The 14,034-nt window shown below is 41.2% G+C and overlaps 1 protein-coding gene and 1 long non-coding RNA gene across 2 annotated transcripts in view; both read right to left on the minus strand.

The window, feature by feature from the left end:
• The window catches only part of LOC145451588 (cytochrome P450 26B1-like), a 32,804-nt gene extending 22,759 nt beyond the window's left edge, over window positions 1-10,045 (minus strand). The window contains exons 1-3 of the mRNA XM_080329798.1: window positions 5,427-10,045; window positions 3,650-3,757; window positions 3,388-3,579 (exon numbers count right to left, since the gene is read on the minus strand). Coding sequence (XP_080185924.1) covers window positions 3,388-3,579; window positions 3,650-3,757; window positions 5,427-5,639 — 513 coding nt within the window. The 5' untranslated portion in view covers window positions 5,640-10,045. The remainder of the gene's footprint in view (window positions 1-3,387; window positions 3,580-3,649; window positions 3,758-5,426) is intronic.
• Window positions 10,046-12,102: 2,057 nt separating this feature from the next.
• Window positions 12,103-13,182, minus strand: LOC145451605 (uncharacterized). The gene is made up of 2 exons (XR_013918963.1): window positions 12,791-13,182; window positions 12,103-12,301 (listed from the first exon to the last, which is right to left on the minus strand). It is a non-coding gene; the product is annotated as an uncharacterized LOC145451605 (long non-coding RNA).
• Between the last annotated feature and the right edge of the window lie 852 nt (window positions 13,183-14,034).

A 14,034-nucleotide genomic window follows, 5' to 3' on the forward strand; every position in this document is an offset into this window, starting at 1 on the left:
CAGCCCCTTCCCGCCCAAATCAACAATGATTTTGAGCCCACCATAGGGTAATCGATGCAACTTCTGGGAGGGGGCTTGCTATATGAATCTGGTTTCTATATGCATCTTGTCGTTAAATTTTTTCAATGAATTCGGTCAATAATATTGGTTGTTCGGTTGTTTCATATCTTACTATAGATAGTTACTACTCTCCGCCCACATGATCAGAGTTAGCGGTAGAGCTGGTGGAGGATGATGAGTTCGAAAATACAGGGAGCGTAATTGTACATCGTTAAGTCATGTTCATGCCCAACCGATAAGATCGTTTATCTGCCTTATGTCGGTGCGCACCACGGAGCTTTATAAACACCCCACATCCAGTGGTTTCCAATCTTTTATGGTCACGACTCCCTCTCCAATTTAAAGTGTTCCGTGGCCCAGACGAAAATTTGACGAGCTGATTACTAAAAGAAGTCAGCACCTTTGCCCGGACTTACTCACGGGCTATATTGGAAGCTGATCACGTTCAACATATTCGCGAACCCCAGAATAAAGGAAAACGACCCCACGTTTGGAACGACTATCTTTGAATAAAGCATTTAAACGGCCTTAACGAACTCTAGGAATATAGCCTACCGTTCTCCTGTAACTGCGATTACAATTAGGCTTATTCCAGTAAATTAAGGTTGTTTTTATTTATATTTTATTGCAGTTTTTGCGAGGGTGTGGTAGTCTTCATATTAAATTCAATAAATGTGATAGTAAAACGCGCGCAGCGCGAAGAAAAATATCATGCATCAGCATAAATATTCCCAGAAACAATGTTTTTATGTTCATTTACGAAAAAATTATGAGCATACGTCGTCAAATCTTCAAAATTCCGGACATTTGGCATATTTTAGAAATTCCTCCCGGACGCTAGTTTGAACAGTGAAATTCCGGACATGTCCGGGAAATTCCGGACGTATGGCAACCCTAAAATATATAGCTGCGCTACCTAGTGCCTCCTGCACTTTTGGCCACTGTAGTCGAAATGTGTAGTAAAAAAGTATACAGTCCATACAGCCAATGTAATTCTAGCGATGATGACATAATCTGTGTACCCTATTCCACGCTCGTATGTGTTCTATTCTTCAGTGTGATTGTCATTGGCACAGTGCTTATACTAAGCGCAGTTGATATTAAAAATATATATACATTTGCGAAACTTGACAATCGAGATTGTGCAGTATAATAGAAGATAGTTGTTCTCGACCTTTTTGACCCTTTGGACCAGTAAAACTGCAACACAGATGTTGCGGACGGGTGAAACGTCTAAAATCCGAATCAACCATAAATTTGATTGCGACAAATGTATGTAACTCAAATATATTATTGGTAACGTCATGTAAAGCTGCGGTTTTGATATTAGATATTTTAGGCGTGGTTCTATTGACGTTTCTGCAAGGCGAAGCTCGCGACATCCTATCAAAGACCACTAACTTGATAGTGATTGTTCGATATCATCTAAAAAATGGGGCTTTGCTGTTTGCTATAGCATCTATAGTCTATTATATACTGTAATGTCGGAATTTAAAGAAGTTTGTTTAAAAGTCTCCGTTCTTGTTCGAAAAGAGTTGTAGTCTACTTTTAAACAATTTCGTACGACTCTTACGCCCAAAGTAGACCGAGAACTCGCTATTACGACACCATGTGGAACAATACAGTCGAACATACTGATTCAATTTAAAATTTGGTTTTTATTTCTACAATTAATAGACAAGCGTCAACTTCTTGAATTCGGCATTTAGATATAAAATGAAATATATTACGTGGACTGGCAGGCAACTTGCGGTTGAGAACCACTGATCTAGACTAGCGGTTCTCAACCGGGGGTCCGCGAAGCAATTTCAGGGGGTCCGCGAGACCTCTAAATTTTTAAAATGGTTGAAAACCTAATTTTTATTTTATTTTTTAATTTGAGAAAGCGTGAGGCAGTTTCGCACCACAACTGCTTAAACCTCATGACTCATATCATCATCATAATCGTCTGACATGAGCTATCGTAGTGTGGAAATTCATTTTAATTGCCAATTTTCCGATAACCTGCTGATACAAACATATTGCTGTTTAGAGACGTTTTGTTGGAGTTTGTGGCAAAAATAAAAATATGGAGATAGAAACGTCAATCACGGTGACTTCGTAATGTCTGCGAAACCTTCTCAATTTGAAGTTCTCAGTCTCATCAAATGGGTGAACAGTCGTTTGAAATAAAAATTTCCGAAGTATTTCCTTAATTTTTCCCAATGCAGGGATTGAAACCTCGCCACGAAATCCATTTCATCCTGTGATATACATAACCACTATTTGAAGAGCTTCTTGGATGTACAGAAATTCAATATACAATTGAATAGTATATATTCATATTGAAATGAACCCGGATATTTACGGCTGACACTCGTTATAAATCGGACAATGAAATACCTACACTTAAAGCTCGGCTATCAGATTTGGCGCATTCTTATTGCGGATGCCCTATCGACAAGGCTGGTTTTTTATGAACAAGGAGTGTTTCGTTGCTGTCAAAGCATTGCGCTCCAACCGTGAAATTCATATCACCAGTTATGTTGGTACGCAGCCTTGTCTTGTTAATGTTCAATTGTTCATGGTCGAAAATGTTTGCTCGTAAATATATACGTAGACCCGAACAGAACAGGTCGTTTCATGACAGTCTTTCTCAGGTTGGAAAACTTGGATCCATTCTTTGGCGCATAAAATTTGTCTATACTTTTAGATTAGGATTTCACTTTGACGGTAGAAACTCTCTGCGGGCCGATCAAAATGCCGTCACGGGCCAAATCCGGCCCGTGGTGCGTATGTTGCCAGTCCCTGCGCTAGATGCTGGGCGTGATATGTTCATAAAATATATATCTTTCTTAATTTTGGTGCCATAAATGTTGCGATCACACCAAAAGTATCGTCGGAAGCGTTATGCGTTAATATTGCACTAGCCTCCATCTATCTTTGCGGAAATGGTTTTCGACACTCCTCGTTCATATCGAAACGAAGACGCGGATTTTCAAGACACGACCACGTACAGCAAGAAATACAGCAGTAAAATTAGCTTTGAAATATTAAAAGTCTACCAATTTATACATAAATAGTATGATGTTATTTTCAAGAAAAATCATTATTTTGCTGTTTATCACAAGCCTACATTTCATATTTGCACAAGACAGATGAAGGTTGCACCATAATAGAGCTAAAATTGATCTAAAACTTGAGGGGGTCCGCGAGAGTCCGTGACGGTCAAAAGGGGTCCGCGAAGCCAAAAAGGTTGAGAACCACTGATCTAGACTGTTATATAATCTGCGCCGTTATCCGCATTAAAAGAATTCGAACGTGGGCCCACTGCAGCAAGATCATTACCTGGTGTTTTATGATTCGATGTATTCGTGGCAGATAGCCTTGCAGAGCGTCGCGCGTGAAGCCTCTTAGAAATATCTTTCTTCTGTACTTATGCAACGCTCCGATCGAGTTGGCCATGGCTGACTCTCCCACCACGCGCCGCACTGAGTCAGGCCATATCGTCTGAATTTCTTCGGTCTTCCCCGTTAAAATCTGTCGTCATGAATCCATCGTTGTCATAGATACCAGAATCGCAATGATCGCCAATAGACAGCAAGCTTACTTGTTTGATATATTCGGGTCCGGTCACTTTAACCATAGTTTTACCAATATAGTTGCTTGAATATATATTTCCATATTTCTTTCGTCGTATGATATTAAAGTCGCTGCCCTGTGAAATATAAATCTTAGTATTTGAACTGTGCTTCACACATGTGCTACGTATGATCAAAAAGTAGTTATTTCCCGCACCGACCAAATCAGTGAGCACGTAATGATAACATTTATAGCTATGGCTCATAATTTCTATTAACCTAGCTAATCCACAAGTGTTTGGGAACATCAAACTTTCGCCCAGTAAGACAAAACGAAAACAGTATAATTAAAATGGATAGCAAATCAGTGTGACTGTTCACTTACAGGGTTCTATACCAATACCGAGAAAACCATTACCGAGAATGGACATTACCGAGAGAGGTCATTATCGAGAATGGACACCACCGAGAATGGACATTACCGAGAATGGCCAATGCCGAGAATCTGCCTTACTGAGACGGACGTTGTCGAGAATTTATACCCGAGAATCAACACCGAATGTGGCAAAACCGTGATACATTACATTCTCGGTATTGTTCATTCTCGGTGGTTTCCATTCTCGGTAATGTCCATTCATCTGTCGTGTCCATTCTCGGTAATGTTCATTCTCGGTGGTGTCCATTCTCGGCAAAGGCATTCTCGGTTATGGATTTCTCGGTATTGACAGGACACCATGCAGTTCAGAAATGCGAGGCATCACATTGGAAAGTGTCATCATAATGTCCTATATGGTGTGGACGCAAGCAAATGTCACGGCTCAGTGAAATTGGTCTACGTCACACTTTCCATTTGGCTAAAGACAATTCGACGGTAATTTATTACCGGCTTGCCGAGCGCAAAATTTGATAAAACGGGCATCAATCGAAAGTTACTTCTGTAGTGATTGCGAAAATATAATTTTTTTTGCTCGTTGTCCTGGAACCCCTCCAAAATCATCCTCGAATGTTGCATTGTAACGGAGTTTGGTATTGTGACGCAACCATGCCGTCTGAGCAGCTCAGAAACGCGAGCACGAAAGTGAGAGTGTGAATGCTCAATCCGTTGCGCTGCAATGGCCAATCCGCTTGCAGTTTGCGCTGCTCATCACCTGCTCCCAGACGGCATGACATGGCTACGTCACAATACCTAACTCCGCTACAATGCAACGTTCGAGGCAGATTTAGGGGGTTCCAGGACCACGAACAGTATAAAATCTATCTTTTTGCAATCAGTACAGTGGTAGGTTTCGATTGATACCCGTTTTATCAAATTTCGCGCTCGGAAATTCGGTCAAAAATTACCGTCAAATTGTCTTTATATAAATGGAAAGTGTGACGTACACCGATTTCACTGAGCCGTGAGATTTGCTTGTGTCCACACCATATTGGACACAATGGTGTCATCGTCTTGTTCCGTTGAAACGCAACAGTGTGATACCAATTGCTTAATTGCAAATAAGTTCATAATTATTGGATATAGAAAGGGGATTTTCAAGGTCAGGGTTTCGATTGCGTACCCTAACCCCCTTCCCCCGCATACGCCATTGGACTATTCGACTAATGTTCGCACCTAATTGCCGGCAACCAATGAAGTTAGATACCAGCGTGTCATCGCCAATAAAACCTATCAGTATAGAATGTGTATCGACTTACAGGAGACGCCGGTTAAGAATCGCTGATCCATACACACCTAATGTATGTGTGATCGCAATGGGTACAAATATTGGTGAGATGAATACAAACTAATCACAATAGTCGGAAACTCACCTGGATCGCCCATGTCATCGTCTCTCCGATTATCGGCAGTCCGAAATCTCCCGGCGGTATTGGAAGGTGCGAAAGGTCGGTAGCAGGATCGCGAGCGCTTCGAAGGATATACGTCCGCCATAAAAGTTTCGATAAATAAAAAAGCGATACGGGTACCAACGCCATCAGAATCGCGTTGTACGCCGTTTCGTGAAAATATATCCAGGAAATCATTTCCGACACCGTCAGTTTCTCAATAATAGTAAATAATAAAAGCGGACGGCCCGCATTTTTATATCGAGTTCTAAAGAGAAACAACACGACATAATTACGAATGCATGCACCATTGTTGAAACACGATGTTGAAACACTAGATGACTAGATGCTGACGATTACCTCTGACGTGTGTCGGCGTAAAATATTCGGGTTTATTTCAATATCAATATATTATTCAGTCGTGTACTAAAATTCTGTACCCCCAAGACCCTCTTATGCACACACATTGCACAATTAGATCGAAAAATCCCTGACTCGTTACAAAGAGCTGGAATTCCAACGAATGTGCTCAGTCTCGAACACAGCTTCATGTTGCTAACTCGCTTAACATGGGCTGCCTTCTTCTCAATTCTCCCACCATCATTTTGAGCTAATATCAAGTTATCATTACTACGCAAATGAATTCAATGTGCATCTGACTGTGCAGCATTCCTACAGTTTCCGCGCAACCTTGCTGACCGCGTTTAGTAATAATCCCCGTATCCGGTAAAGCAACTGTTCTTACAAGAGAGGACCGTCTTTTAAACAAGCACGGGCACTTTAAAAAGTCTGCGGTCTGATTACAATGCCTTTGTGGGCCTTATCGATCCTGCTTTATGCATGCGACTGTGGAAATATATTATAATCTACGCGCGATCTAAATATTGCCGAACAGGTGAACAGCAACAATGTCATACCAATCATCTTGTTACCACGCATAGACCACCGAATCATACGGGCTGCTGACATTAAATAAAACCCTGGATTAGTTTCAACTTACTGGCACTCTTTTATCTCATGGAATTTGTGGTTTCTTACAGGCCAACGCAGCGGAACAAGAAGGGAAGATCATGTTTACTAGACCAATTAAAATTTGCGCTGAGATCACTACATACCATATATAAACACTAAACAGTCATGCGTTAGAGTTGAATATCTGCAGTGCTCTGTTTCATCCGGATTCACGATTAGTCGAAGCGAGGTGATAATTACAGGTTTATGCATGAGGTAGAATTAGGTTTCGCTTGTATGCGTAGGAATATTTTCATGTGTATACAATGCATCATCCGGTATTTACGATTTGCGATTGACGAAAATGCTTCCCAAATAGTATCATACCCCTATTCAATAATTCTATAAGCCCAGATGTTCGTGGTACGCATCGCTATGAAGACCGCAAGAGCCTGTCTAGTAAAAGAACAAGTTAGCATTCCGCATTGTCTTAGTATCACAAAGTTCATGAAGTGTGCAATTAAGCGCTTACGAGCAGAATTTCCAACGATGACTCTGCCTTACCTATTATAGAAAAGGTCAGATCCCAGCGAACCGTAACCGTGACTATGTTAGAGGTTATCATACTTATTTTGTCGCGGCGGGACTTCATGTCGAAAGTCGGCACGTGATGGTTCAATGCTCGTGGTACAAATTGCGGTTTAATAAGAGTAAACAGCGCGTTGAAAGCCGTTCCTATTTTATCATTTTGGATGAGATACGATAGAAAACAGTTGGTTATTCAACACAGAAGTCATTTTATAGTTGCCTGGTAGACAGAGCAGTGATACTTGTCGGCGAATTGACACATAAGTCTATCTAGGACACAGTCCGCCCAGCTGATAACGAAACCTTTTCAAGTATACCGCGCACAACGAATCAAGTTACCAGAAGCCAGCGTCGGTGTTGACTTATCAATGCGATACCACGCAATTTCCATAACTTAGTTTCGGATATCCGCACGCACACTGCATCACAGCCGTACAATTTCCTTGTAAAACACGCACTGCAGTTAACGTCAATATGAGGTACAGTAGCATAACTCCATTTTGTCCTATCATTGCTACGCATCACCCTGCGCAAAGCTATATCATCCGGGAAATAATCTCAAAGTGTACCGGACACCGATTATTTCGTAATAATTTCAAACTGTTATGTGTTCGTGTCTTAAATAAAATTCGACTCCCGAAACATTTTTATCTTCTATCATGATTAGGCGTTATGTTCCGGTGGACACTTAATATGGAAAATCGGTATACTAAATGGCTACAGCGTATTTTCGATGACCCGGACGAGACGGTGTCAAATTTATTATTTTCCGATAATCGTTTCAAGAAGTGTTCCTCAACTTTATTTGATCTCTCGCACCACCGATGAGCTGATTAAAAAACTGATCAGATTTTATTTTGATTCGCGAAGTCCTTAAAAGTACAGCGTAGTGATTTTAGAGTTGGCATGCTTGATAAGGCCAAAAGTTCAACTGTTTCGTAATCAACGATTTTAGCCAATCGCACATGTCATTATGCAATAACGTTCTGCCGCTAACACTTATTGCAATTTCGTGATTCGAATTACTGTAAAAGGAAACGGGATTGTATGGTACGTTATGTCGTTCGCATGTATGCTAAAAGTATACCGTCATATCGAAACGGATGGGAGTCATATTACCGCAATTAATACTGCAAGATCACAATAGGTTACTTTTCTTGCTAGTGAGAAAGACAATTTGGACATTCCGTAGCATTCGATTCTAATGGTCGATTTCCCGATGTTCCGAAAGGTAACGTAACCTTTTATGGCACAAGACTGGCGGGGAAACTTCTGAATACCGTTACGACTTGAAAGTCGGTGACACATGACACCCTGAACTGCAAACTACCCTAACATAGCAGAAATAATCGCAACCATCTTAAATATAAGCCATGAAAACACACCCGAAACACAACGTGCAACAGCGGTTCAAGGAACGTATTACTCAAATCTTGGGAATAATTTGCTGACCTTCTTAACCTTCCGCTAAAATGCAAACCAAACAACCTAACCTGTCCGCCCATATTCGAAATCATAACAAACCTATGCCAGTATGCTTGGGCACGGTCATCAATCATAACAGTTTGAAAGCAGTTTGAGATGTCGATTTAAGCCGGTCATGAGCCGAGTGAGGTGGTGGGAAGAAATGTAACGGTACTTCTCTCCGGACGCGCTCTCTTGACTGCTTTGTTTGGATACCACCTTTGGATCGACATTAGGCCAGTTGCTCGCCAAACACGGCGGAGACAACAAGCCAATGTAAGACTCTGATTGACAGACAGTTCTACAGGTACGCTATGCAACCTGATCCTGGCGTAAGAGCGGATTTATTCCTCCGACTGGGCATTTTGCGTAACTGTGGTGTCCGTGGTCCATTAATATCACCAACTTTGAATGATACCGGTATGTTATACGCCGTATGTTTACTTAGTATCGCACATTCGTATGTATTACAATTAAGTAATATACCAAATCATATCCCCACAATTACTAGTGCGCTTCAGCCAGAAAAGAAAACCGAATGATGATTTCAATTTTCTGTGTCTTCTGACATCCGAGCAGGATTTGGCTTGATTCAGTAGGCCTCTGTTATATCAGCGGTACGTAAATGATATAATTAGCGAGTGATGGCATTCGAGAGTTAGTTGAATCGATATGGCGGCCTCTTCAGAGAGAATAATGAATCAATTGAAATAACGATGAAGGTTCATCGCAAGTTCACTGAATTGAAACGTAATGTAAATAAGGGCCTTTCTATCCCATATCTTCTCTCTCTTGAACAGTCGCATACTCTCGCGTGCTCGGAAATGGTCAAAATATCCGAAATCACCTGCAGCTATCTCGCAGAGTAAGCAGAATTGGCTAAATCCGATGTAGTAGAAAATTCTCAAAAAGACAATACACAACCTCCCGGACTGTTGTATAAATAGGCGACTAACATATGTAACTCCTTGGGATGATATAGCAATCGTCATCAACAACCAATTTGACCGTTCTATTCGCAGTAAGTACTTTAAAAGACTGTTGATGTAGAAGCATATCGTATCGATGTTGTACAATGCAGCTACTGGCATTAAACTATGTACCAGAATGACTGTTGAGTTATTACACGAAGTAATCCCGCAGATACCATCAAGTATAGTATGACACATGGCGATCAATTCGGATCGGACGGTTCCATTTTCTTACTGAATCGTCCTGTACTGCATTCACAACTACACAAAAACGCCAGCTTTTCTCGTTGGTTCTTGACATAAGGAGCAATAATACACCAAGATATCCATCTGTGGGTACTTGACACTGAAAGCCTCTCACGGGTTTCAATTGGCGTCGTTGCCGAATTCTACTCGCCATAAAATTTTAACACTGAACTTGCGGTTATCAATATCCAACGACAAAACGCTTGGGACAAATGAATCAGAGCTCAACATGAGTGTTTTTGTTAATAATTCTTCTGAATCACCAGAGTATGATCCATGATTCGCGTTTGTGGCAGATTGTCGCCGCGTTGTTATGAATGACACAGTTCAATTCTTGTGACTCAACCGACAAGTTTATTCGTTGCAAATTTAAAATTCTTCAACGAAATTTTAGAATTAGCGGCAAAATTTCCGCCATTCACCAATCCATACCGTGAATTAATTTATGAAAAATATGTGTAACTACCAGATTTTAGCATGGAGCGGTGAGGAAAGAAAGGAAAAGGACGTTTTGTATTTATGTCCTTGATGTTTTTGCGGCATATACACCAACTCACGATATACACACTCAAACACACTATCTGTGCACATGCATATGCATATTGCATACCATGAGTGCCTAATGTGCATATGCCGCTGGGCAGTGGGCAAGGATGGCGCGGAGATAGCCTTATACGGCGTTCTAAGTCTTGCACCACCCCATCACGCTATCTCGGTAATGCTGAGCGCCAAGCGGCGAACTCATAGCCGCAGATAGCCATCACTTCGCAGTGGTAAGGTGGAATCAAAATGTCAATATAACTTAATTCCATTGCCATGGAAAACCACCGGATAAATTTCCACAATTACGCGATTATGGATGTCATCTCATCTCATGAATAAGCTCGATTTACCTGACGTCTAACTATGCCTTTGTGTAAAATGACCGCTGATGTCGCAAATCCAAGAAAATTGATCGGCGAATACACGAAGAGTTATTATACTTCGCACGGGATGGGCCTACTCTATGCCACCTTCCTGTGTGCGCCCAGCTAGATACTGTGCATTTCCACTGGATTGCCTGGAATGTAGCTGCGGCCGCTGGAAGCCCTCAAATTCCACACCTGATTAATCGCCTACAGACTGAAATTTCTGCACGTGTTCAGATACAGTGCTCTGCTGCAGAAGTAAGCTGACCCAAAGCGATGCGTTACTTCTAACCGTCTATAATCTTCCATCGTTTTCTTGCATCACACTTAAGCTGCTAATGACAATGCAGACCGGCCATCGTCGTTCCAGTTAACCGCATTCCACCGTAAATAAGTTACAGTAAATAAACAATGTCGGGCTGTCAAGTGATAGATGAGTCACCGTCGTTTGGAATGCTTGAACTTAGCGCACCTTCCACTAATACCGTAGTGAGATTATAACTTCTTTCCTATCGATTGAAAACTATCAATTTGCCAGGCGGCGTAAACAACCTTTTCGGTAGCTAGATTGGAGATGGGTTTGTACGTTGGCGGCGACAAATGAAGCATGCGCCCAGGCGCTAGGGATCATGATTCCTGCCAATTCAGCGTATAAAATCCTGGCCTTCGTGAATGTGGAAACGGCATACCCAAACTTGGGTTAATTATCGATCGCGCTGTATAAGATCTTGTGCTTCCATTATGTATAACACAAATTGTGTCACGAAAGCTTCCCTATCCTTGTCGAATAGCTTCAGAAATGGCACAGTGACCAATGCTCTTCCGTATAATTATTAGGGCTGGGCAAAATCGAGTACCTGAGTGATTCGATTCTGAATCACGTAAAATGCTTCGAGTCGAGTCGAGTAATCGAGTATCACTCATTATGACGTCATAGCAGAATATTATTTGTCAAAGTTCAAATATGTGCCTTTTAAGCGACCACAAAGAATATAATGCCTGTTATCCATCATATTAAGGATACTTTGTTATTTTTTTCGACCATACCGATTTCATTGCACTTGGTGACAATATTGTGGAATGATCATGACTTCGGAAATGTGCTATTTCCAGTAACGTTCGTAGCTTTGTACTTCATGTTTCGTATGCTACACTGAAAAAAAAATTTACCTCGATTTACCGCGAAATGTCTGGAAGCAGGGTGGCCAGCCACTTGGCAGTAATATAACATTACCGTCACTCAATGTAAATTCAACTTACAACCGTCCGGTAATCTAACTTTACATGCCAGACTGTAATGTTACAGTCACCTCTGGTATATTCAATCTACATTTTCTTCTGTACATTTATCACCGAGACTGTAATTTTACCGCCTTACCTACCTACCTACCTATAACAACCCTACAATGCCTACATGCTGTCCTTGTAAATCAGATTACATGCCAGCTTGTAAATTCACGTCTCAGCCTACATCCATACCTATCCCAAAGCAACGCGATACCGCAAAAGTTTCTTCACGCTCTCAAGACGACATTAGGACAACTGTATATTCATTCATGATTCACGATGAAAAAGTATTGCTGCTGGAGGTATAATTCTTGTTTAGGAGGCATGCAAATATAGCACGAGTGGTCCCAAGAAAAGGTGAATTAATTCCAACGCCGGATAATCTTCCAATTGTTTCTTTTTCTCGTCTTCATTCCTGCTGTGTGACTAGTATCTTGCAGTTCCACTAAAAATAATTCATGCGTAAGTCGCTATACTAAGCCAAGTTGCTAACCTAGACATGACTTATAAAGACTAAGACAAATAGGCTAACAAAAATATAACAAGTTTTGAAGTACCGGTACTGGTACATTGTGTGATGCCGGCTCCTCATTTGACATGATCTAGCAGAGATTCATGACTTAAATGATCAATGTGTTGAAAGAAAAGGTGCCCCATTTGATGCGGCATGTGAGCCAAACATCGAGCAGTGGATGAAAACATATCTAAGCTATGACCCGATAAATGTCAATAACAAGCTAACAGTTTCAACTCCTCCGCGGCAGAGTATGTGGTGTCGCAGGTCATTATACAAGTCGACTAACATCCCAAAATAGAACTGAGAATGGGGCGACTGAAATATTTAAATCATGAAACCTAAGTCATACGGGTGGTGTGCACACTGCACAGTCGTAGATATTCACGGTAACTAATACTATACAGTTGGCTACTGTACCTTTTACGATGCGCATCCCATTCATCAGTCCTGAGAATCTTCAACGAAAGTCTCTACTTTCCTCAATCACAAGTCACAAGCTTCGCACCGTCAGCATTTGCATGCCCAAAGCTCCATATTAATGGCTGACCAGTCGGCTACTCGGCTCGACACGCAGACGACTTTGAAAGAAGTCATATTCATCCGCTCACATATGCCACCAATAATATTTACTGTCCACGTTATAATGTTCAATCCAGGTTGGTTTTTCATACAGAAACATCTATCAACACCTATAGTCCCTTTCTTTTGCATCTAATTTCGTATATATTGATATTTATTGGTCCACGTGTGGTTCCCTACTTACTTACCTAACCGGACGCTATTTGTGATGTCACAGTTGATTGTTGGTTGTTTACCACGAATCTCAGAAAAACCCGCAACGCGCAACCTAAGGTAACCTATTATAGCTCGCCGTGTCCGCCATTAAGAAATGGTCAACTGAGCCTGCTGCTGTGCTGATATTTCTAGTTTCAGGAATGAGATTATATATCCTAAACTGATTTTTGTAACTCATTACAACAAATCTAACCGCCGAGACCGACCGTGTAGCCATAGCCTTATAATATAATGTCTATGGTGTAACTACATTGTCGGCTGCTTCTTGCACCCAACTATGCACTATAGCGAAATTGGTACTAGGGTCAACCAGTTCCGTGTGGCCTAATCCTGTCTCGCGAACGAGGTTGAATCAGGTCAAATCGCAACGAGAATGATACCACAGTGACATGCACTTCCACGTATCCACTGGTTGCTGGGGCTTGGAAGCTAATCAATTTTGCCAATAGCTTGGTAAAATGCCGTAGCGAGTAGCTGTCAGTAACCTTGCGAAGAAATTCTGGTAACTTGACTTAGCAGCTAAATTAATGTAATATTACATATCAAAATGTAAAATGACAAGCTACACGCTGCTATTGGCTGCGACCGGTAATTCGTTGTAAAATTTACAGAAATTTCTTTGTAAATCTACCAGATTTTTTTGTGTGTACGATACGGCCAATCAAGGTTTCAAGGCTTCAACAGTGAAATTAGCATAAACTCGTTGATCGTTGATAAACTCCTCGTTGATAAATCAACTTTCAGTGGTGAGGAGCGTATAATTTCGGTACTCGAAAAAATCGTATTTTACTACTCGACTCGAATCATTAAAATTAATACTCGATTCAGATTCGAGTACTCGAATCATTGTGCCCAGCCCTAATAAT

Source organism: Botryllus schlosseri, chromosome 12 (genome assembly GCF_051294905.1).
Source record: "Botryllus schlosseri isolate E-star chromosome 12, Bs_hap1, whole genome shotgun sequence".
Lineage (NCBI taxonomy): Eukaryota > Metazoa > Chordata > Ascidiacea > Stolidobranchia > Styelidae > Botryllus > Botryllus schlosseri.